Below are 26,966 nucleotides of genomic sequence, written 5' to 3' on the forward strand. Positions count from 1 at the left end.
AGTGTGTTACTTGCCTCGGGAGTGACGTCAAACGCTCCATCGTATCACCACTAATTAGGTCTTCTTCGTACAGCTTCGTACCAGACAGTCGTGTGTGTTCCACTATGGATTTTTTTAATATTTCGATTTAGGAGCCTACTCGGTGCGGAAGAAATCGTGTATTTCTTAATACACCCTTAATTAACTCAAATCAAATGACTTTGGAGGTTTGGTGAAATGGTGGCCGAATTGCCGTCCCATGTTTTGTCAGATAATTAGATCAGTTGACGGTAGAATTAAATAATTTTCAAATTTATTATTATCAAGTTTTCAAAAGTGTAATTGATTAGGTTCTTGCCTCAAAGTAGTGTTTTGCAGCAATGTTCAATCTTTCCTGGAGGCTAAGTGCAATGAAGATAGGGGTCTACACACATCTTTGATAAATAAATCCAGATTTGGGGGGGGGGGGTACAAGGGGCACTTCAAGAAAATGCATTTTGCTGTGTCTCATTGGCGCAATTGGTTAGGCATTGGGTTTGTAAACCAAGGTTGCTTGCATTTGGTGGTTCGAGTCGGTTTAGGTGACCTATTTCACTGAACAAGAAAATTTCAGAGAAATACTTAGAAAACAGTTACAAAGACTCTAGAGTAGAAGATAATAAAGGACCTTGAAAACCTTGAAAACCTTGAAAAATCTTTAAAAACCTTGCAAAGCACTAACTACCCAGTCATTCGAAAAGTAAGAATAAGTAAAAAACTGCCTGCGGCGCTAAACCTTATAACATTTAGAGAATTCCATATTTCTCTGTTTCTGTTGCGATTCTGTCGCAACGAATGCAACATATTCTTTTATCATTAGCTGAGTTTTTATCACTAATTTTCCGCTTGCATGAGCCGTAAGAAATCGACTGTTCCCCAATTTTCAAATCGCTTCAGAGCATCTTGGAATAATGGCCATTTATCAATAAAATTTCAAGGATTCCTTAAAACAACTCTTTTGGCAATTGATTTTTGTAAAAAAAAATCAAAAACAAGGCATCTTTAGCCATTTGAAAGAGTCAAAATCAAAATTTTCTATCGTGCGCCTCCTTGGTCACTGTAAACAATTGGTTTTTCTTCTAATTCTTTATTTCTACAGTTGGAAGACCAGGGAGCTGGAGTATTTCTTTTTGTGGTATTGTTCTCGAGAGGGAGATAGGAATAGACGATATCGGCTTTCCGAATGATTACCCATGATGCATGGCGCAAAAAAATTCACAGTATCGACTCTCCGTGAATTTTTTTGCGCAATGCATCATGGGTAATCATTCGGGGAAAATTTGGAAAGCAGATATCATCTATTTTTAACTGTAGAAGTAATTCCCCCGGCACCAAAAGCGAATAAATGTTATTTGATGTCCTCTTTTTTTCTTTCACCTACCACTCTGAAGAAAAACCAAAATTCCTGTAAAGAGCCATGTCAACTAAGTATAAAAAAACCTTAAGTGCCAAAGTTTTTGCCAAAAAACATTGAAAACCCACTTTAAAATGACCAAAAAAATCTTTTAACCTTAAAAATCCCGAAAAAAAATTTGTAGACACCCTGATAAAAGATGGCTAAAGTGATTTTTCCCGGAAAATGTTTGTTTGCCGTAAATAATGGATTTTTGTATTTGGGGAAATTAATTCCCTTTTACCATTTGCAAGGAAATTAAGCTTTCTCAGGATCAGCTGATTAGTTTTTTCTGATTTTTGGCACAAATATGCAAAATGGCAATGCCCAAAATGTGACGGAGCCAGATTATTAAGAAAAACTTTTTTGGGCAAATTTGGGCCAAAAACTGCTTAAAAATAGGGTTTTTTGGGCCTGAATGGTTTTTAAGTGATTTTCGTATTTGGGGAAATTCCTTTTTACCATTTTACAATATTCAACACACAAGCTTTATTTTTCCATTCTGAATTTTTGTACAATTATTGTCACTTTTTTCTTATTTTCATCTGATGTTAATCATCAGGTAGGTCCATTCAGCATGTTGCTTGTTATCAGCTGAAATTGATAGAAAGGTTGAAACTGTTTTTCTTTGCTTTTAGTGGTCAGAGAGGAATAATCCTTTTTTAATCAGTGATTCAAGCTTTCATATTATTCCTGTCTCTAAAGAAGGGTGTCGGAATTAGACGAGGGATGTCGATATTAGACCAACTTACGGTATACTATGTTTTAGTAGACTGATCACCAGCTTAAACATTGCTGAATGACTTGTCATTTTAATTTAACTTTTCATTATCATTTAGAAAAAAATGTCTTCCTCAGAAAATGAAAGTGACTGGTCGGATGTAGAGGAAGAAGAAAAAGATAGTGAACATCTCAAAGCACTGTGTTTATTTTCAGAAGCTCAATTTCAATCTATTGAGGATTGTTTTGGTCATATGAAGGATAAATATGATTTTGATTTGAAAGCTTTTATCCGAAAACTTAAAATTGATTTCTACAATTATGTTAAATTTATCAATTATGTTCGAAAAGAGAAGCCTGACCCATCAGAGGTGAAGAAAATGGTTTCCACGTCTTTATTTGAAAAAGATTGTTATTTGCAGCCAGTTGTTGTCGATGATTTACTACTTCAGTTTGATGTTGATGAATTACATGAAAACAATGTAGAGATATCTACAAATGGCTTTCATTTGGAAGACAAATTAGCAGTAACTGAAAGAAGAGCTCAACTGGCTGAAGAATCTTTAGAAAGAACCATTTTGGATCTTGAGAAATGTCGCAAAGAGTTGAAGAAGCAGTTGTTGGGTGCTGCAGAAGAAATGGTGACACATTACAATGAAACCAATGAAGGATACTTTGCATCTTATGCTCATCATGGAATCCATGAAGAAATGTTGAAGGATAAAGTACGCACTGAATCTTACCGTGATTTCATTGTAAAGAACCCCAAAGTTTTTAAAGATGCAATAGTGCTCGATGTTGGCTGTGGTACATCGATTTTATCAATGCTTGCTGCGAAAAGTGGTGCTAAGAAAGTCATTGGTATTGATAATTCTGATGTAGCTCATCAAGCAATGGACATTGTCCGGGAAAACAAATTAGATGATATAATAACAATAATGAAAGGAAAAGCAGAGGATATAAATATGCCCTCTAAAGTTGATGTTATTATTTCTGAATGGATGGGTTATTTTTTATTGTTCGAAAGTATGCTTGATACAGTTTTATTTTGCAGAGACAACTTATTGAATCCTAATGGACGCATTTACCCTGATAAATGCAACATTCAGTTGTCAGCTATGGCTGATGATGAATATTATGAAAGTAAAGTTAAATTTGGCAGAATGTCTATGGGTTCAAAATGTCTACAATGATGACAAGCTCTATTGAAGAGCCTTTGATGGAGATAGTAAATAAAGAGAAAATTATATCGAAACCAGCTGTAATCAAGGAATTTGATTTAATGAAGATTTCAGTCAAAGACCTCGACTTTGATGCATTTTTTGAAATTGAGATTACCAAGAGTGGAATTGTATCATCTATAATTGGTTATTTTGATATATTTTTTGGGGATAATTCTTTTGAGAACTCCAGTTCATGTTTGGTACCGGTCCTCATGATACGCCCACTCATTGGAAACAGACAGTTTTCTTCCTGAAAGAACCTATTCCGTGTGAATCAGGAGAAAAGTTAAAAGGACGTATTTTTTGTAAGAAAAACAAGAAAGATACAAGAGGACTTGACGTTGCTCTTATCTTTTTCAAGAAAAATAGCGATAGTGATATTTTATTGAGACAACACTATGTAATTGCTTGATAATCTTCATAATAAGTACAATTGTCATAAAGATAAAATTATTCTTTTGTATTTAAAATATACCCTTACCTTTTGAAACAGCTTTTAGAAGGGAATTATTTTTGTTAAAATCCTACCTACTAAAGAAATTGAAAAAAAAACTATCGAAAGTCTGTTAAAGCTCTGTCACCATGAAAATCAATTTAATATTAACATAATTTTCAAACCTACACTATAAAATTAGCTCCCTTCGGTTTGACTTTTGCATAATAGACCTCTGATTGGCCTTGCATTATTTCTTTTTGAAATTCATGGAGAGTATGAATCTGGCGATTATGGCGTCATGATGACCCAAATTATAATTTAAATTTACTGTTAAAGGATCTTCTTAAGGATTTCTTTGATATTTTGACTTAAATATTTTTGGAAACTTTCTTTTCAGATTTTTAGATTCAAAATACAACAAATCTACTAAATGGCATGGTTCTTTATGTAAGCAGCATGGACAAACAAGATTCAAACTGGTGGTAAGATTAATTTCTTCCTTTATCTATCCCACTTACATTATTCTTGTCAGAAGCATTGACTGAAACATTTTTTTGATTCATGTTATGTTGTGCTTTTGTAACGAGGGTAAATTGTAGACTAAACAAGATTTAAACTAAAACTCTAAACTGTTTTTTTGACATTTTCTCGAGATTTTATCATTAGTTTTTTCTGATTTTTTGCTTAAAGATACGTATTAACAATGCCCAAAACATGGTAAAATCCGATTTTTTAGAGAATTTTTTCCGGCCAAAAATGGATTTTCATTAGACTTTTTCCTTATAATTGGTTGTTTTTTCATTCAAAAACATTATTAATAGCAATGCCCACCATCAAGCATGTTTCAATTTTCAATAAAATTAATTTTTGAAGCCAGAACTATTTAAAAATCGCCGGAACAACCTATTTTCGACGGAAAGACAGTATTTCTTGAATTTCTCGAGCTGTACTTTATATTTTTTTATGAAATTTTGCACACTGATGCAAAATGACAATACCTAAAATGTGACGGAACCCGATTTTCGAAAAACATTTTTTTCCGGCCGAAAATGCCGGAAATATGCCGGAAAAACCGGTTTTTGGACATTTTCTCAAATATTTTTATCTGATTCTCATTGTTAGGTAGGTCCATTTAGCATGTGGCTTGCTACAGTTCTCCCCTTGACTGAACATTTTTTAATAATGATGATGTCATTAAATTTGAGACCACCAAAAAGGACCCCCTCTAACTTTTTTTCACGTGCGCATTCTTTGCTCATTGTAACTCATTATATGGCAGTTTTTGTCACCTGTCCAACACGTGTTCTTTACAGACTAGCCCAAATTTTCCTGTGTTGGCAATATAAACTTGCTGTTGAAATTTCAGAAACCAGACCAGAGGTTATGCCGAAAGTGAGCGCTTTTGGTAGAATACTGACCAATCTGTAAAACTAACAGCACAATGGCCGATTTTAGGCCAATAGGGTTTTTTAGATCCGTTGAAATGCGGGAAGGGTTAATATGGTTTAATATTGAATTAGCAATTTTACGAAATTTTTTGCATTTCGCGAGAATTAAGTTTCGTGAATATAGCTTTCGAATTTTTTTTGCGATTATCATATATTTCACTAATTATTATAGAGCAGCAAGTACAGACTGACTGACATTCCCCTTGAAGAGGTATTAAGATTATAAGTTATTGTGATGAAATTTTGATGTAGTCACGATCGGTTGATTTTAAAAGTAAACAAATTTTTAGCGATATAAACTTTTCTTTAAACAATTGGGTTTCGTAAGCCTATAGATAGTTTTAAGTGTTATGCTTACTCTTTCGTTAATGTTCTGTCCGTTAAATCCACAACACCGCCGTAGCATACCCAGCCATTCGAATTCGCGTCGGCATTCGGCTATTGCCGACGCATATGCCGACATAAATTTGGCTATTGCCGACTTAAAAGTGCTTACTGTACACTATAGAATCCAGAATCTTTTGCCGACGCAAATAAATCTGAATTAGAAAGGCTGCATATAGTTTCAGAGGTTGATGTCTTGTATCTTAACCCTTTAAGTGCCAATGTCGGGTATATCAGACATACAGTTTGAGTTAGAAATTGTCATTTTTGGTCTAACTCATAGGAATTGGTCACCGAGTGATCCAAGAACCTGGTTCGTGCAGCTGGGCTGACTGCTTTAATTCCCCTAACCTACCCCCCCCCCCCTTACCCGCCGCAATCCCCGCCCTTTCTGAATCGGGCGGCGCCGAATGAGCCTAAAAGAAAGAAGAGACTCAAAGCTACCCAAAGAACTATGAACGAGCTTCAAACTCCTTCTAGATCCGGAGATTTTTTTAAAGAAACTTAGAAAAAGGGTGTAGAAAAAAGATATTTTTCTTAAAAAAACTAAAAAAAGGGCCGTGGCACTTAAAGGGTTAAAGCAAAGGGGAGGGGCAAATTCGGCATGGAGAATACGGAAATTTGGTATGGGGATTCGACTTTCTTCTTGATAATACACTATTAGTTTATTTTGTTTCAATGATATACAAAGATTATTGTTTTTATTAACTTATGTACAAATTATTGCAAAAACAATTTGGTTTATAAATATTTTCTAAATTGATTATTCTTTTTATAATAACTAAGATTTTGGCGGTATTTAGATTTCGACAAAAAAATAACGATGATTATAAGATAAAATCACCTCCAAATTTCTTATAGAAAAATTTTGTAATATCAAATTTCTGAAAAAAGTTTCAAAAAATGAAACTTTCATGCTACCCGTGTGGATAAAGCTCGTCAGCAAAATTTTCATTTTTGAACGACTCTGAACCTTCATCAAGGACTTTCTTTCGATTTAAGTGAAACAAGATCGAAATACATTTTCCACCTAATTACCAAATATTGCTAAAAACCAGCAAAATTTGAAAAGTAAAGTAGTTATACCAATTTTTCTTTTTACATATCTATATAAAATAAATTCACGAAAAATTCAAAAGAAAAAATAAATTTGAAAACAAAAAATTAAACTAAAACACCTTCGCCTCTGGCTTCCTCAGAATGATTATATTTTCCTTGGTGTAAAATACATTTGTAATTTTTACCCGATTTCTGTCCGTACAAAACAATCGGTAAAAATGGTCTCTCGTCTTCAACATATCGAGACAACTTTTCATACGCTTCTGGGTAATCGAGTTTAAGACGTACACCACAGCGTTTTAAACTGAAGGAAAGTTCTTTACAATAATAACGTCGCACTTCTACATCATTCATATAATCATTGACAGCAACTCTTGGTAAACAAAAAGTTCGAATATAATACGAGGATAACGCTTTATCAAATAAATCCGGTATCTCAATACTAGATATGCGGGCGCATCGCACTACATTACTTGTCCGTTTCTTTGAGTTGCTTGTCCGCGTTTTGCCTATCCGGATGGATATATTGACAACAAATTCTTGTTCTGGGTCATAGTCTAAAAGACTCTGACATAACACTTTGGAATGTTTGCTTTGTTTGTTTTTCTTGATGACGTTATCGATGGTGGAATACGTAGGTTGGTGAGCAAGTCGTTCGGCTTTCTGTGACGTCATTTCCTTTGCTTCACTTGGCGAGTTGAATGTCAAAACAACACATCCACGACCGATTGCGCGGTAGTTTTTCAATGCGAACGTTTTCAGGAACGAGTTAAATTTGTTTTCTTTTTCACATTTTCGAACGATGGTTTTAATGTAAACATTGATTCGTCCGAAGAAGCAACTCTTACGGTGATCCAACCAATGCATGCGTTTGCAGGTCTTACTGCAGTAGCAAGTAAAACACGAATTGCATGAAATGAACTTCGATTTCTCATTTCCGACCATGACTTGTTTATGTGAACATCCGGTATAACCGCAATATACGGTTCGTTCCGTAGCACTTGTTGGTATTTGCTGTCGGAAACGGTCAGTCTGTTCTGTAGTAAAGCTCTCATCACCGCTCGAGTCGGTAAACTCATTTATCATAGCCTTGCTCCTGATATCATTTGCGTTAGTGTGAAGCGAAGGATAGAGTAGCATCTGATCATCTACTATAGATCCTTCAAAGGTTGAATCGATTCCGATATCAGACATTAGGCTGGCTTCACTGTTGTAATCTTCTTCGCAGTATTCGATGTCACCAGAAGCTAGTTTACTTTTATGAAAAATGTCAGGCATTGAATTAATGTAGTCGTAACTCCTCGTGTTGTTATTATTGTTGCCATTAGCGAAGTCAGGTCGTAACTTTTTGTTACCTAAAAACAAAAAAGTTATAATTAAAACAGCATTACAAACAGTACCGTAGGAAACATTCCTGGCGCATTTCCAGAATCATTCCGTTTTTTTTTCGGGTGTACCGGCAAAAATCTTTCTGTTGCGTACGACTGCGCGGTCAAAAGGTTACGGCCTTGAAACGATCTAACCAACGGATTAGAATAGGTGGATTAAGAACTCATAGAAAACACTCCTCGTTAGGTTATCAAACTTTTTTACGAGTTTGCTAGCAATTAAAACTTGATAAGTTGTAAAAAAGTTGTAAAAAATCATTACTTTCAACATTTTCATTGGTCATTACGTATCACGTGGTACATTTTAAATAAGAAAATGCACTTTTTTAGCCCTTTCTATCCAATGCAGAAATTAGCCAAATAATTTGAAATTTATTTTCCTAATTCTAAATACAGTCTTCTTCCACCAGTATGCAACCCATTCGTGACCCATCGATAGTTTCTTAGTTATAGACCATACGTTAATTTTCACTTATCTGAAGATTGCCATTGACAAAAGATTAAAAATTTACATTAAAACTGGTCTAGCGTTTGTTGATGCTAAAACTTAAGTGCAGGATTTAAAATATTTAAAATATAATCATCAAAATTGATCGAATCATAGGACAAATTCGTTTTCGAAACTGTATAAATTGGAAAATTGTTCTTATAAAAACAATGAAAAAACTAAACGAGGAGTGCGCAGAGTCATTTACAGATTTTTCTTGTAACAATGAGAAGACAATGGATCTCTCTTGGGAGCAACGAGAGAAGTTAATCCACCTATTCTAATCCGTTGATCTAACAAACCGAAGTTACTTTTTCACATACCGATAGTTACAGTCTGTTTCCGTTGTTAAGTGGTAATAGAAAAGTTTAGCTGGGGATGAGAAAGCTTAACCGTAGTACTAAGTACTTTGTGCCAAAACTTAATCTTTTTCTGTACATGAAGACCAAAGAATTTCATGTAATATAACATATAATACAGCCTATTCTAATCCCAACCATAAATGTTAGGTCATTATTAATGTCTTATCATCGCATAAGAACTATAACGAAACGTGAAGAATTTCTCAATCAGTAGATAGAAAAAGTTAACATAATTATTTCAAACCTGATTCCCTTGGTGTAAGATGCTTTGCTGATCTTGGTGATGGTTGTATCCTTGGTGATTTTGGAGATGTTGGTTCCCACCTTGGAGATTTCGGTGATTGCGTTTGGTTCAGATTCAAAGCTTTCGGCTGTAATCTTGGAGAAGTAGGCGCTTGGAAGTTCATACTGGCTGATTTTTGTATCAGTCTTGGTGACTTTGGTGATGGGAGGTAATTCTGGTTGAGATCCCTCATACGTTGAGCTGAAGAGGATCGTGGTGATGTGATTGGAGGTTCTTGCAGTGGTTTACGCATTGATGATTTGATTGTCGCTTCAGTTGAATTTGATGATGAGTCTGTTCGCTTTCGATCCAATGGTAAAGATGCGTTCAATTTTTGGACATTTTCTTGTGATAGTGGAGCGACTTGAGTTGTTTCGACTGAGACTTCGAATACTGGTGCTGTTGTCCTTTTAGGAATACCCCTCGGTGGTTTGGGTGGTGATTGTGGGACGGTGTTGACTGGTGCAGTTATCTCTGGAGTCTTTGTTTCTGGGGTTGATGCTGGTTGAGATGCTAACTGTTGCTCTGCATTGACGTTTCTACGACCTCGACCCCGACCTCCTCTGCGTTTCCGGACCGCTGATACCGCTTGTGCCATTACCATACTTCCCAAGTCCTCCTCACTGAAAGTCGATACTTCTGGAACAAAATCTGGTTTGACCGGCTCTGGTAGTGGTTTGATTTTGGTCTCCTCTGTTTTCCCTTTCGAAGGAGACAAAGGCTGTTTGGAAGGAGAGAACGGCTTAGTTGCTTTGTTCTCGTTTCGTCTCAGTACCGGTGAAAAAGCAGAAGAAGGAGCTGTCTCGGCCTTTGGTGTAGACGGGTCAACATGATTCCCACTTCTCTGAATCGGTTTGAATAAGTCTGAATCCATGCCTTCGGAAATGGCTTTATTGAGGGAGATTTCCGGATCTTCAATATCGGACCATCCCTGTTTCCGGCTTTCTTCCGGTGCTTCGTCATCAGAGACAGATGAAATTTCACTGAAGTCACTCATACTTCCTACCGAATATCGTTTGGTTTCTTTCTCTTGTAGTTTCTTCAAAGCTTCTCGCTCACGTTGGTATTTCTCAAATAAGAAACCAATATCGTTCGAGTTTCGCTTATTGACTGGTTCGTTCATATAACCATTCTTAAAGAAATCATCTAAAAGTTTCTCATCTTGTTCCTTTAGATCAAGAATGTTCCACGAAAGATGTTTCTGTTCGATAACATTACCGTTAACGTGTGATTCTCGCTTAAACAAGCCTTTCTCGATTACCAATTTATTGTCTGTTGGTGACTTTTCAGTCAATTTCGGCTCATCGGCTAGAATGTCCCAGGAGTCGCGATTTCGTCTGTTTTTCTCGACTGCTCTGCCTTGTATGGTGGCTTTGATGTGACCGGTAGGAACATTTACAATCACCTCTTTTGGTTTCATTCTCTCGTCACTTTGATCGATATGTAAGATATGTAAGTCTGTTTGCACATACTCCTGAGCAGCAGGCTCATCAGCGTGAACTCTCATACCGTTCAATAACATCTCAGGGCTTTTTTCAACTTCCTGCTCAACGTCTGTCTTTATGATTTCCTCTGTGATTACAAATCTCTTATTGTCACTTTGTGTTAATAATGAATCTTGGTCGTTTAACCCTTTGTTTGCTTCATTTAACAACTCTACAATATTATCCACTTTCGTGTCTGATGTTGGTGTATTTCCTTCGGTCGCCGGTTCATTAGACACTATTTTGCTAACATCAGCTTCATCAATAGCTCTCACTGTAGTGTCGTCAACAGGTTTTATTTCTTTTTGAGACTCCGTAACTTGCTTGACCACCGTTTCAATAACTGCTTCAACTGTCGTGGAAGAAGGTAGTTCGACTTCTGCATCCTGTTTCGTTTCTACGTCTTTCGTGGCAGGAAAATCAGCAGGGACGCCCGCTGTGGCCTTGACTGTAAGAGGTGGAACATCAATCGCAGTCGCTGTAGAAGTGGTTGAAGGCTCTGTCTCAAAAGCTTCGTCCTCTAAATCAATATCTGTTTCCTGATGCAAATTATTCGCTTTCTTCTCGTGTTTCTTTGTTTTCGGTATCAGAGACCGAACGGCCGGAGCACGTTTTGTGTCCAATGATTTGGACCGTGTTTCGAGACCCGTTGATAAACCGTCGTCCGTGGTAGGAATGTCAGCGCTGTACTTTCGAATGTTTGATCTTCGTGATACGACCACGTACTTCTTTGGTTTCTTGGTTTCGTTGGTTGGCGTAGAGGGAGACGATTTGAAGGCTTTGTCTACGTCCGTCACGAACACTCCTTGGTGTTTCTCTTTCAACTTCGGGCTGTGAAGACAAAACGGTTTGAGCAAATAAAATTATCGACAATTTATGATTTGTAGACAGAAGACAAATGATAGAGGATTTTATCTTTCTATATTTTAGGGTAAAAGTACTGGGATAGAAGTCTGTCGCGTGTCGAAATTTTATTCAATCTCAAAGGAATCGTCGAAAATATTTATATTACCGTAAAAGCAGCAGCATTGTTTTTCAATTTTCTTCAGCTAAATATTTAGTAGAACTCTCAGCTAAACTCGAAAAACTGAGCATCGAAAAGTGAGCATCGAAAAGTGGGGTCTTATTTTTTCTCTCCAAAGATAGAACAAATTTTTCTTCAATTTTTGTTAGCAAAATATTTTCAAGGTTCTTCTTATCATCATTCGTTCCTCTTCTTTCATAATTTCTTCTATATTTTTCATTTTCTCTACATTTTCATTTTCTACTTACAAACATACAGCGCAAAGATAATTTGTCGCGTTTCTCTCCAAGTGAGACTCAATCAATAATTTAAACCCAATGTTTATTTCGTGAGATGACCCCCTTCCCAGACACATTCTAATTTCTTGAGGAAGACAAATTTTCTTTTTCTCAATCAGAGCAGACTTTTCTATAGAAAATTATTTTTAATTTTTTTAGTAAATTTCCAGGGTTTTCTATGCACGAAATTCAGACTGAACCTCCCACTAACGGAAAATAAACATCTTTAAAATCGACATAACAACTTTCAAGTTGACTACATTAACTCAACAGCTTTTCGCCTAAGAGATAATGCCTTACGTTTTGTAAAGGTTTGTCTGGCCAGAGTACAGACTAGGCTCAGTACTGAAATAAGGATTTTATAAAAATAGTCTTTGATTAAGGTTTTCTTTGTTTTCTTAATATTACCTTAAGTGGATAAATTTTGGCGTGGATTTAATTTGGTGATAGATCAATTTCGTAAAATTTGGCGGGGATTTAATTTGGTGAATTGGAAATTTTGTCACACTGAAATGGGTGAAAATTACTCAAAAATATACTAAAAAGTTGTCATTTTTCACATAATTCTCTTTCATTTTTCACATAATTCTCTTTTTGTTGAATTTAGCGGGGATTTAATTTGGCGAATTGCCGAATTTGGAAATTTTAGCGAGGATTTAATTTGGCGAATTTTGGCACAATTCGCCAAATTCGCCAAATTTAATCCTCGCCAAAATTTATCCACTTAAGGTATATAAAAACAACACAAGAAGCAAGCTTTTTATTCCAATCTGATATCCACTAGAAAAATGTAAGAATTCACTAACCTTTTCATGATGCTTACGAGTTCTTGTTCATTGATATTATCAATATCTGTTTCCATTTGATCAGTGCTGAAGATACTATGTAAGGACTTTGATTTCCATTCTCGACCTTTATCACCTTTCTTTAACCTCCTAGGTGACACTTTGTTATCTCCGTCATCTTTTGATCTCAGAGTCGTCAGCTTCTTTGGTGCTTTATCTACATCATCAACAGAACGAAGGGATCCACGGACATCCAACATTTCTTGGACATCTTGATGGATTTTATCTTCCTCGGGATCTAAACCATCCAAGAATTCATCCTCCATGTCACACTCAATGCTGTCTATTAAACTTTGTGAACTTGAGCTCAATCTATAGTCACTAGAGAATCTCCAGGAGTCGTTTCTCTTTACTTTCCCCTTTCGTTTATTAACTGGTGACTCTTCATCTAGCAACAATTTTTTGGCAACGTTCAATGGTTCTGTCTGTTCACCGATAACAGCTTCCTTTAGATCAATGGTCGTGTCCATGATGTCTCCTTCAGCCAAAGATAACGTACTCTCGTCCAATATTCTCGGTGCTTCGTTACACTCAGATTCGATTGTTGAGTCAACTAACTCCTCAACGATTTTAGGGATATTATCTCCCTTAGGTTGGATTTCTGATACCTCATTCTCGGTATTCTCTTGCTGTTGTAACGTATCAACAGTTGAATCAACTAGATCTTCAACCACAATCAGTGGAATATTATCTCCCTTATCTTGATCGTTCTTATTATCTCCACAATCCTCGACATCTGAAATCTGAGGATCATTTTCAACTTCATAGGTCGACTCAACCACAATCTCCGTACGAGTTTCAACAATCTCTTCAAAAACTGTTCGTTCTTTGGCAACTGGTGGAACTCCTTTTCGAGGTGTAGACGAGAGGAAGCCTTCATCCTTGGAAAGGTCCAAAGTCTCGTCCAACGTGGCATCCATACGTGAAACGTCTGTTATTTCTGAATTGTCATTACTTAAACTTTCAGACGTAATATGAAGCTGGCATTCACTTGAATCAAACGAACTTTCATCGTCGTGTGTTTGGTCCCTTGAGACATGCGTTAGTTCGGGTGTATCAGGAATTTCACTATCAGAGATTGAACTGAGTGACATATCTAACGTGTCAATAGAGTCACTACTCTTATGTTTAACCAAGATAGCATCTTTTAAATGTCCATCGAACGTTTCATCGTGGATGCTTAATGCGTCTTGAAGAGATCTACTGGTTGATGATTGGCTCTTGAATGGAGAGCTGTTCGCTGATTGGCTCTTCATCGGATTACTACTTTCTAATTGGGTTTCCTTCGAAATTGGTGGCTTCTCATTGGTTATTGTATCGATCATTGCCATGCAACTGACATCATCTTTAGCTGCATTGACTTCAAAGTCAGCCAAAGAACCCACAACACTTTGTAGGTTTTCAGTCTTGTTAGGGTCTTGAGTTTTGGGTGCATAAGCATCACAGACATCAGAAAGAACAGCGAATAGACTAGGATCTTGTTTCATTGTGTGCTCCTCCACTTGTTGTTGTTGCTTGCTCATCTCTTCGACATTTTCTGGCTGGTTTGTTTCTTCTTTCGCCACTTCAGATGGTACCTGAGAAAAGTAAAAATTAGAGACATGTCATATATTTATAGAATGAAAATTTAAATGTTTTTACTTACAATGTCTACCTGCATTTTTCCGTAGATGACCATCCCATCTAAATTCTGCTCTAATAGAATTACTTTAGAAGTTGTTGCTTCATCCAAAGCAAACCTTTCTCATGTATACATGGACACGTTTTCATTGTGGAATATGGACAACAAAGTCAAAGATGTTTTCCTTAGAAAATTTACTAAACAGATAGGATATTGGCTTAACGAAGAGTTAAAACCAAAATTCAAGTTAACTAGTCCACGGTAATCCAACCTAATAACGTCTCAACAATATACATTATAATAAAGAATAATCTGTTAAAAATTAAATTCAAAATGTTTTAGTGAAACGTTCACCTCATCGAAGAAAGTGTTTTTGAGTTTAGTCAAATTTGCACCCATGATCCTTATTTTATGGTCAGCTTCAAAGCTTAACATTAAAATCTGTTTTGTTTTTGTGTGAGTTATGCCAAATGAAAATTTTATTTTTTAAACGCGTTAATCAATCAATCATAATCTTGGATCTCCTTGGTGAGATCAAATATTACCTATTTCTTAGTCAAATATTGTTATGGCCAATTTGTTAAACTTCCAAAAAGGTATTATCGCGACATTATGACTCAAAGATCTTAAAGTTGGAACCCATTTTTTGTATTTTATGACTCAAAGCCAAGCTCAAATCGTTACCTAATGGTGCTTATGACAATAGTACGATTTGATAACACAACAAGAATAATATAATCCTTTTCTAAAGTTGAAATAATTCTGATTGCTCTTAGATTTTGTAGCTAACATATCGCCGTTGACAAATCAAAAGGTCCAATCTCAAAATTATTGCCTGAGAAAACTAAGAATGTAGATGGAACCCTCCTCACTATGCAAAATGGGTCAATCTCAAACTTAAGGCTAGACAAGCTGGACCGAAAAACTAATTTTGTGATTGGCCCTTTTGATTTGTCAACGGCGATAAAAGTTATGCTACAGGCTCCAATACTTTTAACTTTTACTGTCCAAGAAATTACCTGTGGATAATAGTTGGCAAACTTTCTTTTCAAAATCAAAATCCAAGTTTAAAGATTTCTCAAATCAGTATAAAATAATGTTCTTTCCATTTCCAATAAAGTTTATCAAACCCGAGAGACAAGCTGATGCTTGCAAATTCATGAGGATTTCATTATTGATGCGTATGTAAATCAAAAGTATCGCAAAAGGTATATATTGCAATAATTGAAAATAAATATTTGCGAGGATACATATTTTGTTCCTTATGAATTTTCAAAAAACGTGTTTTAACACATTCAAGATTTTTTGAATTGCTGTTTCATCTTCATTTATTTCGACTTTGAATGTTTCTATTCAAGATTCTGGATCATTTTTTTGTTCATAATATTCAATTGATTGTTCCATTGAAGAGTTCATAAAGACAATATAGAATTATAAAGTGGGATGGACAGTCTTTGAAAGATAAGTACTAGCCCAAATTTATGCTTTTTGAACCAGAAAATTGTGATTTCATTTCTGGCACATGTAGGCTATTTTTAGCAAAAAGTAGTCGACTCGATGCATATGATTTAAACATGGAGTATACGTTGTAGTTTAAACGTAGCTGAAAAAAAAGTACTATTGTATTATGTATGTATTGTAGGTTGCACTGCTAATACTTGCAAATAGTTGGCTCAAATGACAGAACATTGGCAATGCGATTATCGTAAGCTGCTTTTTTGCTTTCACTATTTGTTTTGGTATTACGTATCGGTTTGTCATTTTGTGAGTTTAGTAAACAGAGAATTTCACTTTAACATGTATGCAATACCATATTTGTTGAATTATTACCTGAGGCTCCATTTTTACCAATTTCTATATGCACATGTTATTTGAGATGTCATCTCCTGAAGTTAAATATTCCATCTCATAGACTTTTTTGTTGTGTTGTGAGTAATTTGCTGCAACTGTAGAAAAATCCTTTTTTCTGCAATTCCTTTTTTTTCAATCTACTGTAAGGCTAAGATTGCTGAAAAATGTAGATTTACCGCCTTACATCCCCTTCTCACAGACCCACTGGGAACCCTTCCCACTGGAAAAATTGGCCAAAATGGTGGAAAGATATACTCCAATTTTTATCCCCACTGAAAATAATCAAATAAACCAATACCCACAATAAAATATTATGATATTTTCTCATCCCCACTCAGTTTTCTGACTTAAAGACAAAATAATTGAAATCCTCAGCCATAAAAGAATGGGAATATCTATCCCCATCGAGTTTCACTCCGTTATTTTTAATCCTTAACTTAACTTAATTTTATAATTTTGAGACTGAATTTGAATTTGAAATTTAGGGCTAAGTCTCCAAAATCTACTGGTTCTTATTTAGAAACGTGTATTAGATTAGTTCAAGTAGTAACTTGTATGTGAGGGAAGTAAGTCCTCATTTTCTCATCACTCGCTAGGTTTTTTTTTCACATTCTTATTTTATAAAATTCATTGGAAGGCACACATTAAAAGTCTTGTTTTAAGACATTAATGTTATTTTTAGCACGAGATGCGGTAAAATGACACATCAATCTAATAATAACTAAAGGGAGCTTATCCTCACATCCTGTTCTTAATCAACTTCATCCGTTCTGCTGTCAAACACACTTTTCGATACATTTTGCAGGCATCAGATTGTTGATTTTTAAGAGGCTTAGCACATTACGTTTCTCCATGTCAATATCTATTTGCTATGTTTCCTTACCGCTTAAGGAAGCATCGGAGAAACCGAAAGCTTATTATCTCTCTGCAAGGACCATACTGAGATGAAATGCTACAATCAACAAGATTTGTACTTTCATAACATTATGTCGAGTAATTGAGTTTGTTTTTATGCACTGTGAGAATCTTTTGGCATGCTTCCAGTGGGAGTACTCTCTCAAAATACCATTAAAGGAAAAACTCTATTTAGGCATCGGCATCTCAGCTGGACAAAGTCAATGATCTAGCAGTGCATTACTTTTAATATAAAGTCTGTCGCTCTACTTTTACGTTTCGTTGTCTAACTTCTATTCAATATTTTGGAAAGAGTAGAGCCTAGTGATTTGATATTGTTATCAGATTAGGCACGACCACATCCTTTTCTAACCCAATACAAATGTGAAATGAGCTTCTATAAACCGCTAATCTTAAGTAACACATACGACATGACTCTCTTAATCGTACATGAAATTCAAATATCAAACCATATGGAAATGTTTCATAAAAGTCTACAATAATAAAGTTACGAAGTATCACAAAAAAAGATGAAGTACAAAAGTCCAAGTCTCGAGCTCTCCACCAAGTCTGAGATCTTAATGCCGAATGAATGCTTCGTATTTGAAGAAAAGGTTGAATATACAGGTGAATATAGGAATGACCGGCATCGCTAGAAGCAAAAAATGTTAAGGATTTTGAAAAATCTTCACTTACCGATAAAGTCTCAAAATTATTCTGTAGTGCCTCTTCATTCTGATTGGCTATTTCCTCCTTAAGTTGTATTTGATTGGTAGATGTCTGCTCGTCTCCGATTTGATTTGTAGATAGTTGTTCTTGTTCGAGTATCTTGATAGCATTTTGAAGAATGTTGTGAACATATGTTCGTACGAAAGAAATGTCGATTTCAATTGACTTCTCCTGGTGGTCTACTTTCTCATCTTCTACATCCTCTTCTTGCTCAGAACTCTCTTGATCCGACTCTTCAGCGCTCGATAAATGAACACCATCTGGTAATAACGATTCTAAGTGATGTAATAAGTCACCATCAAGCTGTTCTTGCTCATCAAGTGGCTCGTCCACCAAAGAACTTTCAGAAATCGAATCAGAATCTGAGAACGAAAATCCATCTCCGATTTGAACACCTTCCGGTACTAAAGCTGTTAAATGTTGTAAAACATTCTCGTCCAAAGGTTGTCCGGGAAAACTCTCAACCTCTATCGTATCTATCGGACAAATTATCTCCTCTTGTTGCACTTGTTGTTGTTCAGTCCTCAAAATGTCAGTTGCTTTCTGAAGGATATCGTTGACGAAATGTTCTACATGTGCTGATGCATTTGTTGTGATCTCCACGGTGTCTTCTTCATCGCTATTTGCAGGTGTGTCTATGTCTTGTTGCGCGATATTATCCAAAGAATCGATCGGCTCAGCTTTGTCTACAGTTTCATATTGGTGTTCTTTCGGGTGGAGTTCAAGAGGTTCACTTGAATCGATTTCTTTGCGATTTATTGGATGTCTCATGGTCTTTTGGTCATCTTGGCTTTCAGTTTTCAAGCTTTGGTCTGTGTCGTAGTCGGGGACAGTTTGCTCTGTGTAAACGATTTCTTGAGCTCTGGATATGATGTTATCGACGTGTTCCACTACAAAATTCGGTATCAGCTCCTCATTATTCACTGTGGGACTTTTATGATCGTCTTTCACAGTGGAAGATAAGTCTAGGGTTGTATCTACATTTACATTCGACGCTTTTTCGTCAGCCGTCCTCTCGTCAATTTTCAAAGTTTGTATACTGTCCGAGTGTAAACAATCCTTAAAGTTATCCGAAAGTTTTTCATGTGGTGTAATTGGAGTCTTAAAATCATCATCCTCACTCTCAGACGAATAAGGATCTATTTCAGTTTCTGAATAAGATGATTCTAGAGATGGTGAGAATTCAGGTTCTTTTTCTCCATGTTGGCTGATCGTTAATGATTCATTATTATTGTTATTTTCGTCATTTAATTGAAGAATGAAATCATATGTTGATGTACCAGCTGCTGGGCTGGTCGGTTTATTCTGTAGCATCTGCATCAAATCGTCCAGGTTGGTTTCCTTGATCTTGGACGTGGAATGATGGTGAGGCATTTTGGCTGATAATATAATCTTTGGCTTACTTCGTCTGTGTAGATAATCCATACTTTGTGTACGTCTCAAATCCGTGATCTCATCTCTCTTTAAAAGATCAGTCTTTGTAAGGTCTGTAAGTGATTTTGAACGCTGTTGAAAAATCACAAATTCATCGTAGTTAGCGTCTTTCTCATCAAGCGATTTTTGTATTAGAGTAATTTCATTTTTAGCTGATATGAATAAATCCTGTTCGTTGGTCGTCGACTTGTTTATCTTTTCACAAATTCGATTAAGCTGTTGATCTTTAGTTTGTAGTAGTTGACTACTACAACTATAATCATCAAAATCTTGATATTGATTTACTCCTTGGTGGCTTTGTACTACAACATCCGTTGTATTTGAACGAGTCTCTTTAAAACGCAGTTCGTCATCAACAATTATACTATCATTCTTTTTATTCGATGCAGTTAAATTGTTGACATTCTTATGGCCTGAAGGATAATTGGTATTATCAGTCACTTTTTGTATAAACGCATCAGGCCTATCTATAAGATCACCCTGTGGTCGCTGTTTTGATTCTTTCTCCTCTATTTCTCCTCCCGAACTGTTTTCGTCTACCGTAGAAATAACCGGTTGACAATAAGTAACGGATTCTATATTTACTTCTTGGTTTAGTTCACTTTGAAGAGCGATTGGAATCGAACGATCGTTTTCTGATATAGAAATAGGCTCTTTCTCTCCTTGCTCTTGAAGTTGGTTTTCGTCCGATTTATTCGTTTCCTCTGTGGCTATCACTTGTCCTTGGCTCAAACTCTTCTCTACGTTTGAATCACGTTCAATAACATTACTCAAAAGTTGTTTTTGTTCATTATCAACTCCCGTACACGTTTTCTCAATTTCTCTTTCTATACAGCAATCCTTCTTAAAAACCACCAAGTCAATTTCATTCTGGTTGACCGCTTTATAACTGTTATTGGAAGAGGAGCTCTTTTCTTCATCAAGTAATGAATCATTCGGAACGTTCGTTGACAACAGTGTTAAACAACCACTTTCATTTACTATTAACTCATTATTTTCATTTAAAACATGTTCGTGTTGTTTTGGGGAACTATCTTGGTCTCTTTCTAACACTGCGTCATCCTCATGATCGTTTAACGTTTTTAGTTTAGAAAGTGAGTCCAAATCGTAGACATTTCCCTTGTCACTATTGTCCGTGGTCAAGCTTGCCAACAAGGGCTGATCTTTATTCTCGTCGACGCAATCCAGTGACTCTAATTGTTGGAAAAGTTCATTTAAGTCTCGACTATCTCTTAATTTCTTATTAAGGACTTTACTGTTTTGGTTACGTAGTTTGACTTTATCGATTTTATATTCCTTGGTTTTACCTTCGAAATTGATAATCGCGTAATCACCGTGTTCTGAAATAATGATTTGTCCACCTAATTGTTCGACCCTATCTAATGGAACGTCATAAAGTTTGTCCGTCTCAAAAATTTTGGTCAACAGATTTCCCATCGTTTCGTCTTGCTCTTTATCCTTTTCGATCCTCTGTTCAGGACAACATTCGGTCGATAGCGCCTCAACTGGTATAATTGGATCCTCTTGATTGTGGTCTTTGGGAGTGTGCTCTGTATTGTCACTTTTGTCTGGGTTACTTTCGGCTGACTGGCTATAGGTTGGTGATATCGATTCTCCGTGATTTGATTGGTCTTCGACAATTAGGTCTTGAGTAGGTATATGTTTTTCCGTGTCTTTTGGTTGATCAAAAGGCTCCTTTTCGACTGGTAAACCTTCAATAAGAGAAATTGGTTCTTGTTGATTGATCCCTTCAATGAAGTCAGATTCTTCGTTTTCGCGTATGACTGGAAGTTTATCGATTGGTGAGATCAGATCTTCGTCTTCAGATTGGTAGTCTGTTGGTTGGGTATAAATGGACGGTAGTATTTCCTCTTGATCTTTACCAGGTTCAAAGATATCTTCAGATAAAGCTTCTTCAGGCGCTATATCTTGATCCGCTTCTCCAGATGATAAATCTTCTACTGGCGTTTCCGGCTGGCATTCAGTTACATGTATCTCGATAGGTGAAAACAGCTCTTCCGTTATGGTAATTTGAACAGGTTTTTCCTCGGTATTGTCAGTGGCTGTTGTTTCTGGTTCGCACTCTGTAACGTATATTTCGATAGGTGAGCAGATATCTTCTTGAACTGCTTCAGTTAAACTCTTTTCCTCGTTTGTAGTAATGTTGTTATCAATTTCTTGTCCTTGTTCACAATCAAGTGACGCTTGTTCCTAAAAAAGCGAAAAATTTGACATGTAAACTTTAAATAACACTGTCATAAGATTTCCGTTGTTGAGATTACTTATTTGTTTCCCAAATGTACACCCTATTATGTTATTCCAACTGGTTCTTTCATTCAAATTTTGACCTTCATTCATTTTATAACCTTCACCCGGGGGGGGGGGGCAGCTGGGCAAAAAGACCGACGGGTATGTGCGGGTCCTAAGGGTACCTTTTCCAATATGTTTAAAATGCGCTGTAAGGGTCGGAAAAACTAGGGATGCACTGTAAGGGTAGAAATTTCAGAAAATTTTTGAAAAATCTAGATATTTTGACCAAAAATGCTAGAATTTTGACCATCTTTTGCACGAAAAGGATCGAAAATTTTGGGGAAAATGCACTCTAAGGGTATGATTTTCACTGATTTTTGCTGCACTGTAAGGGTGCAATTTTAAAAGCCAATTTTTGGCCCGCACATACCGTCAGTCCGCAAACCCAGTGCCCCCCCCGGGAACCTTCATAATACTAGAGAGTAATCAAACACAAGCGATAAAATTGCAAACAAATTCCCTGGAAATGGATGAAATCAGACTATTGCGATTCTTGTAATTTTCAACTCTGACTTCTTGAAGCAGAAGTAGAATTTTGCTGAATAAGCGAATTTACGATAACTTCAATCATCGAAAAAGTCTTTCTACCTGATTGCTACTAAACCTGTTGAACGAATGAAGGTCATCAAATGAAAGTAGTAATACCCCAGTCAAATCATAGATTGCCTTTATCTAAATGACACCTAGAAACATGAATAGCAGCCTACAGTACATGAAAAAAAAATTATGTTTAAAGAAATAGACAGCATCAACAAAAAACACTAACAAACCTCTTTAAGTTGAGGAGCAACAGCAGTAATAGATTGATTGTTAACAACTTTTGCACTGTCAATAACAAGCTTTTCCTTTTGATTGGAACCAAGATAATCAATATCCTTTTGGTTAGGCGATGCTATAATAGGATCTGTTGATTCATCAATACCTTCTATACTTGTATTGATAATTAACTCTGCTGTATGTCCCTTTATATTCTCCACAATACATGACGTAGGTGTGTTCGTCTCACATTCAGGAGCTAATTGATGTATACTCTCTTCATTAATTGGGAACTGTTCTATCTGTTCATTAGCCTGTTTATTCACACTCTGATGCTCTTCCGGTTGTTCGACAGATAAGTCTTGATTCTCCACCCATTCAATGGAAGCCTCACTTTGTAGTTGATCGATTTCAACGACGCGAATCGTTAGCTCTTCTTCACGGTTTCGCGTTTCCCGGCTATCTTTGAAAGTCTTTGGTGTCTCCTCAGAGTCTTCAGAGGTAGCGATGTCGCTAAGTTGAGCAGCAGTTTCTGGATATTGCTCTTCGTCTATTTCACGTGCATCGTCTCCGGGAGGCTCGACCAAGCTATCGCCCTCTGTAAATATGGGACTGTCTCTTACTACTGCGTCATCCAAGCCTTGGAGTACCTGCTCGGTAGTTACTTCTGTGTGATCGTTCGGTGGTTCTGGGCTAGCTTTCTGTTCTTCAACGTAAATTGGGATGATTACTTCAGTAGCTATGTCGAATGTTTTCTCTTCCTGTTCCACCACTGGAGTTGGTAGAATGAGCTGGTGTTCTTTTAGAGGTGTAATCGAAGAGTCCTCTTCTACTACTACTCCTGGTTCAATGTCTAAATGAACGGATTGTTCCTTAGTGATTTCTTTCTCAATTGGTGTAGAAACGTCTCGTTTATCAATCGTCAGTGGATTAGCTACTACTAGATCTTCCTCGAACAACGAAGGGACGGCCTCTTGTTTTTGTGTATCTATTGGATAAATTTCACTCTCTGTAAATAAAACTGGTTGTACATTTCTCTGTGATTCCTCCTCTGTTATCGAGTTGGATGTATCCTCAGAAGGTACAACAGATGACTTTTCTTTGGATAATTCCTTTAAAATAATGTCTTGTTCCTCAAGAGACTTCGAAGGCTTCTCTTCGGTCGCTGGCAACGTAACTGGACAAAATTCTTGTGTTTGATCGATTACTGGTTTGATTTCGTTTTCATCGAAAATTTCGTTTGTTGCTTCGTCAGGAATGTCGATTATGTTCTCATGAGAATTTCCTTCTTTCGTAACTTCAGTTTGAGAATATTCCTCTGAGCAACTCTCATTTTTATGTTGCTCAGGTTTAATAGATTGCTCCTTTGGTATTTCCCTTATCAACTCATTATCAGTTTTTTCTTTATCCTTTTGACACGTTTCTACAACAATATTTTCTTCCGATTCATTATCATATTCAGTATTTAGTTTATTTTGAATTACGATTGAATGGTCTTTGGTGGGTTTGATTTCTTCAATTTCTAACTCATCTGTTTCGACGACTATTTCTAAGTTTCTTCTTCGGACGGTGTCAGGTGTCGGAGGACAATACAGCTTTGTTGAACCCGCTGGAACGTGTGTTTGCTCTGCTGCGAATCTCGAAGATTGGTTTTCTGCAGCTGCGGTAAATTTTGAATTCGGGTCAGTCATATCTGATGTTAGTAAAGGATCTCTTGTATTCGTTTCTTTCGTCTGATCCGAGGATCCATCTTCATATATCTGGTCGAGTGCTCCGATTTCACCAATCAGAGTTGGTGAATGTGAACGTTTGACAGTTCGATGTTGAAGAGAGGACTGCATCAGTGATGGTTTCCGTTGAAATATCCTCTTCACTTTCAGATGATGAACTTGATGATTCGGATGACATCTGTTAATAAAAGAAGAAGAAAAGAGAATATTTTAGAGAGTGTGTATGTTTGCTAGGGGCCTTGTCATGGTGCGTGTATGGCCCCTTTTACACTATCGCTAATTTAACTGACTAAGATTCTCGCTTCTAAATGATGTATTGCGCTATCCAGATCTTGGCTTTCATGATGAGTAAATATACTTTCTGACTTTAGAACATCTGCAGTAAACTGTATCGATCGTTTGATACTTTTTTTGAGTGACTTTTGCTTTTATATCAGAAACTGAGGCGATTTTTATGTGTTTTATGTGAGTCCTGAATTCCGATCGCTTGATTTCTTTAATCTAACTCTACTGGAAATTAATACTTTCCGGACCCTGTTGAGCAGTTATGTTACAATGTAAAGACCCCCTGAGAGAGATGAAAATTCCAAAGTCAAACGAAACCGTTAAGCCATCCGTTAGGCTGCAGTGTATTTCCAACTGAATCTATGGTCCTGAGGTTTTTTGCTGCAAATTCACTGGTACAGGATGTTGTTTCAATTATTATGAAAACGTCATATTGACGTTGGATTTACGTTTTGTGCCACTGAATTATTTGAAAAGCAAAATTACTTGCAAGATCATACTCTAAGTTGCTGGGAAATTGCTGGATGATGCGGTTAGAGAAATTTTTACACTAGCTTCCACCTAAAGGCTGTTTTTCTAGCAAGTTTTGAGATTTTTTAATTCAAGAAACGCTCGTTTAGTTTTGAGTGTTTGTCCTTGCAAATTGGTTTCTGTCGAAGTTAAAATTGGTTAAAACAGTTTGTTGTCAATGGTTGTTTCGAGATTGTGAAGAAACTAAGTGTATACAAAAAAAACTTATCAAATCCTTCCTTGAAATGCATACATAGTAGGAGAAATTACTTCAAATCTTTAAAGTCATTGCACATGCGTGGTATGATATGTATTCAACCGTTAAACACGGCCCATTCCTTTGATGCTTTTAAGTCCCAGAACCGAGAACCTTCTCTTGATAAAGTCAACCGAAATCTTTCAATATCTAGCCTCGGCAGAAGTGACAACGAGTTGCCAAAAAGAATATTAGCCTATTTTTTCAATTGTAGCAGCGTTTAGTGAGCACCTCGCCAAAAACAGGATTTTCATTTGTTTCATTCTTTTACTGTGTAGAAAAAAAGCCGTGACGTCTAGTGCAGGCTAAGTAGCGTTGACTTTTATTAGCCTTTGTTACTATCTTTTCGTCAAAATGAAATGAACAACAGATAAAATGATCTGTTTACCTGGAGTACAGGATCACGCCATTGTGGTGTCACCTCCAATGTCTCTTTGACTTCCTCTTCTTCCTCTTCTTCATTCTGTGGTCTTGCTATCAACCGGTCCTTATAATACAACAATGTCCCGATGATGGATGTGAAAGTTAACATGGCGACTACCATATAAAATACTGTGTCAGCATCATACCAGATTTCGTCTAGTAGTTGATCGCCTGCCATTTTGAATTTGGTTTGTAGTTGCTGTTTGATTGATTTGGAATTAGAAGAGAAGATTCACACTGCTTGTTGGTGATCGTGATGTTTGAAAGCATCTTGTTGGTTTAGTGATGCCTGAAAACATTATAGAAAAAACAGAAATTTAGTACTATATGACATAATATGACACCAGTTTCTTTAATAATGTTTCAAAACTGTGTTGTCTTGTAACCCCTTATATGACATTTTTACATATTGTCACTTCTTTTTGAAAGATATTCTGTGTTCAATGAACGAAAGAGGGTTTTGAAAACTAACATGTCTTAAAATACGTGGTTAGACAGATTGTCTTTCATGTCGAGTCTAGAGGAGAGGGGTCTCGTTGAAGGTACACGTTTTTTATAAGTATAAACAAAGCCCTCCCTAGCAAATTAGAAAAAAAGGATATGTATAATGTGCAATTTTCTTCAAAAGTATTTTGCTAGGAATGATGGGCTATTTTATTTGTATACCCGAACCTGGGGATGGGCGAACGTTTCCAGGGGGTCCCAAAAGAAAAAAATTCCAGAAGTTGTTTTCCATTTTTCCAGAGAGTTTGATTTGACTTGATTATTTCAAAGGAGCTGGATGACCGAGCACCTGTATTTTCTTTGTCTATGGAGGGGGGGGGTTATAAGCTCGCTTTTATTCCAAGGGGTGGAAGAATATACTTGAAATATCCAGGGACCTAATTTAGATTTTCAGGGGGTTAAAATTTTGAAATCTCCAACGGGTAAAAGATTGACACCCTGTTTTTTTGTGCAAATTTTGGCACCTTTTCATATCCGCACGATTTCAAGGGTTTTTTCGGCCTGAAAAGGTTTATCTACCCTCCTGTATAGATATTAAATAGAAAGGCCCAACGAAGGTCACAAAAACTTATCTCATTCTTATCTATTTCCCTGGTTAGCCGCTGCGCCATTTCTTATCTGAATTTAGTAGCCCGTAGTCTACATACAGGAAATCTTTGAAAAATGCAATCAAACACAATCAAAATACACCAATTTAGATAAAAATCATACAACCGAAAAAAATTGATCCTTCATAGTGATAAGGCTCAAAGCATGTCAACCTTTTTTCATTCATTTAAATTCGTACAAAAATATGTCATTTCAACATCAATAAAAATATAATCTTCGCAC

General features: G+C 36.4%; 2 protein-coding genes across 2 annotated transcripts; one reads left to right on the plus strand and one right to left on the minus strand.

The window, feature by feature from the left end:
* The first annotated feature begins 2,227 nt into the window (after positions 1 to 2,227).
* LOC136807765 (protein arginine N-methyltransferase 3-like) lies at positions 2,228 to 3,909 on the plus strand. The gene is given in 3 exon segments (XM_067064383.1): positions 2,228 to 3,280; positions 3,283 to 3,536; positions 3,539 to 3,909. Coding segments are annotated over 3 exon segments (1,506 nt in total). The 5' UTR covers positions 2,228 to 2,256; the 3' UTR covers positions 3,767 to 3,909.
* Positions 3,910 to 6,696: 2,787 nt separating this feature from the next.
* Positions 6,697 to 25,685, minus strand: LOC136807785 (microtubule-associated protein futsch-like). Its single transcript, XM_067064409.1, has 6 exons — positions 25,597 to 25,685; positions 22,442 to 24,335; positions 17,895 to 21,572; positions 12,794 to 14,409; positions 9,163 to 11,516; positions 6,697 to 8,036 (listed from the first exon to the last, which is right to left on the minus strand). Exons 2-6 carry the CDS (start codon positions 24,266 to 24,268, stop codon positions 6,787 to 6,789), a joined length of 10,725 nt encoding a protein of 3,574 aa, XP_066920510.1. The 5' UTR covers positions 24,269 to 24,335; positions 25,597 to 25,685; the 3' UTR covers positions 6,697 to 6,786.
* Between the last annotated feature and the right edge of the window lie 1,281 nt (positions 25,686 to 26,966).

This window comes from Clytia hemisphaerica, unplaced genomic scaffold, assembly GCF_902728285.1.
Source record: "Clytia hemisphaerica strain Z4C2 unplaced genomic scaffold, Clytia hemisphaerica genome assembly, whole genome shotgun sequence".
Classification (NCBI taxonomy): Eukaryota; Metazoa; Cnidaria; class Hydrozoa; order Leptothecata; family Clytiidae; genus Clytia; species Clytia hemisphaerica.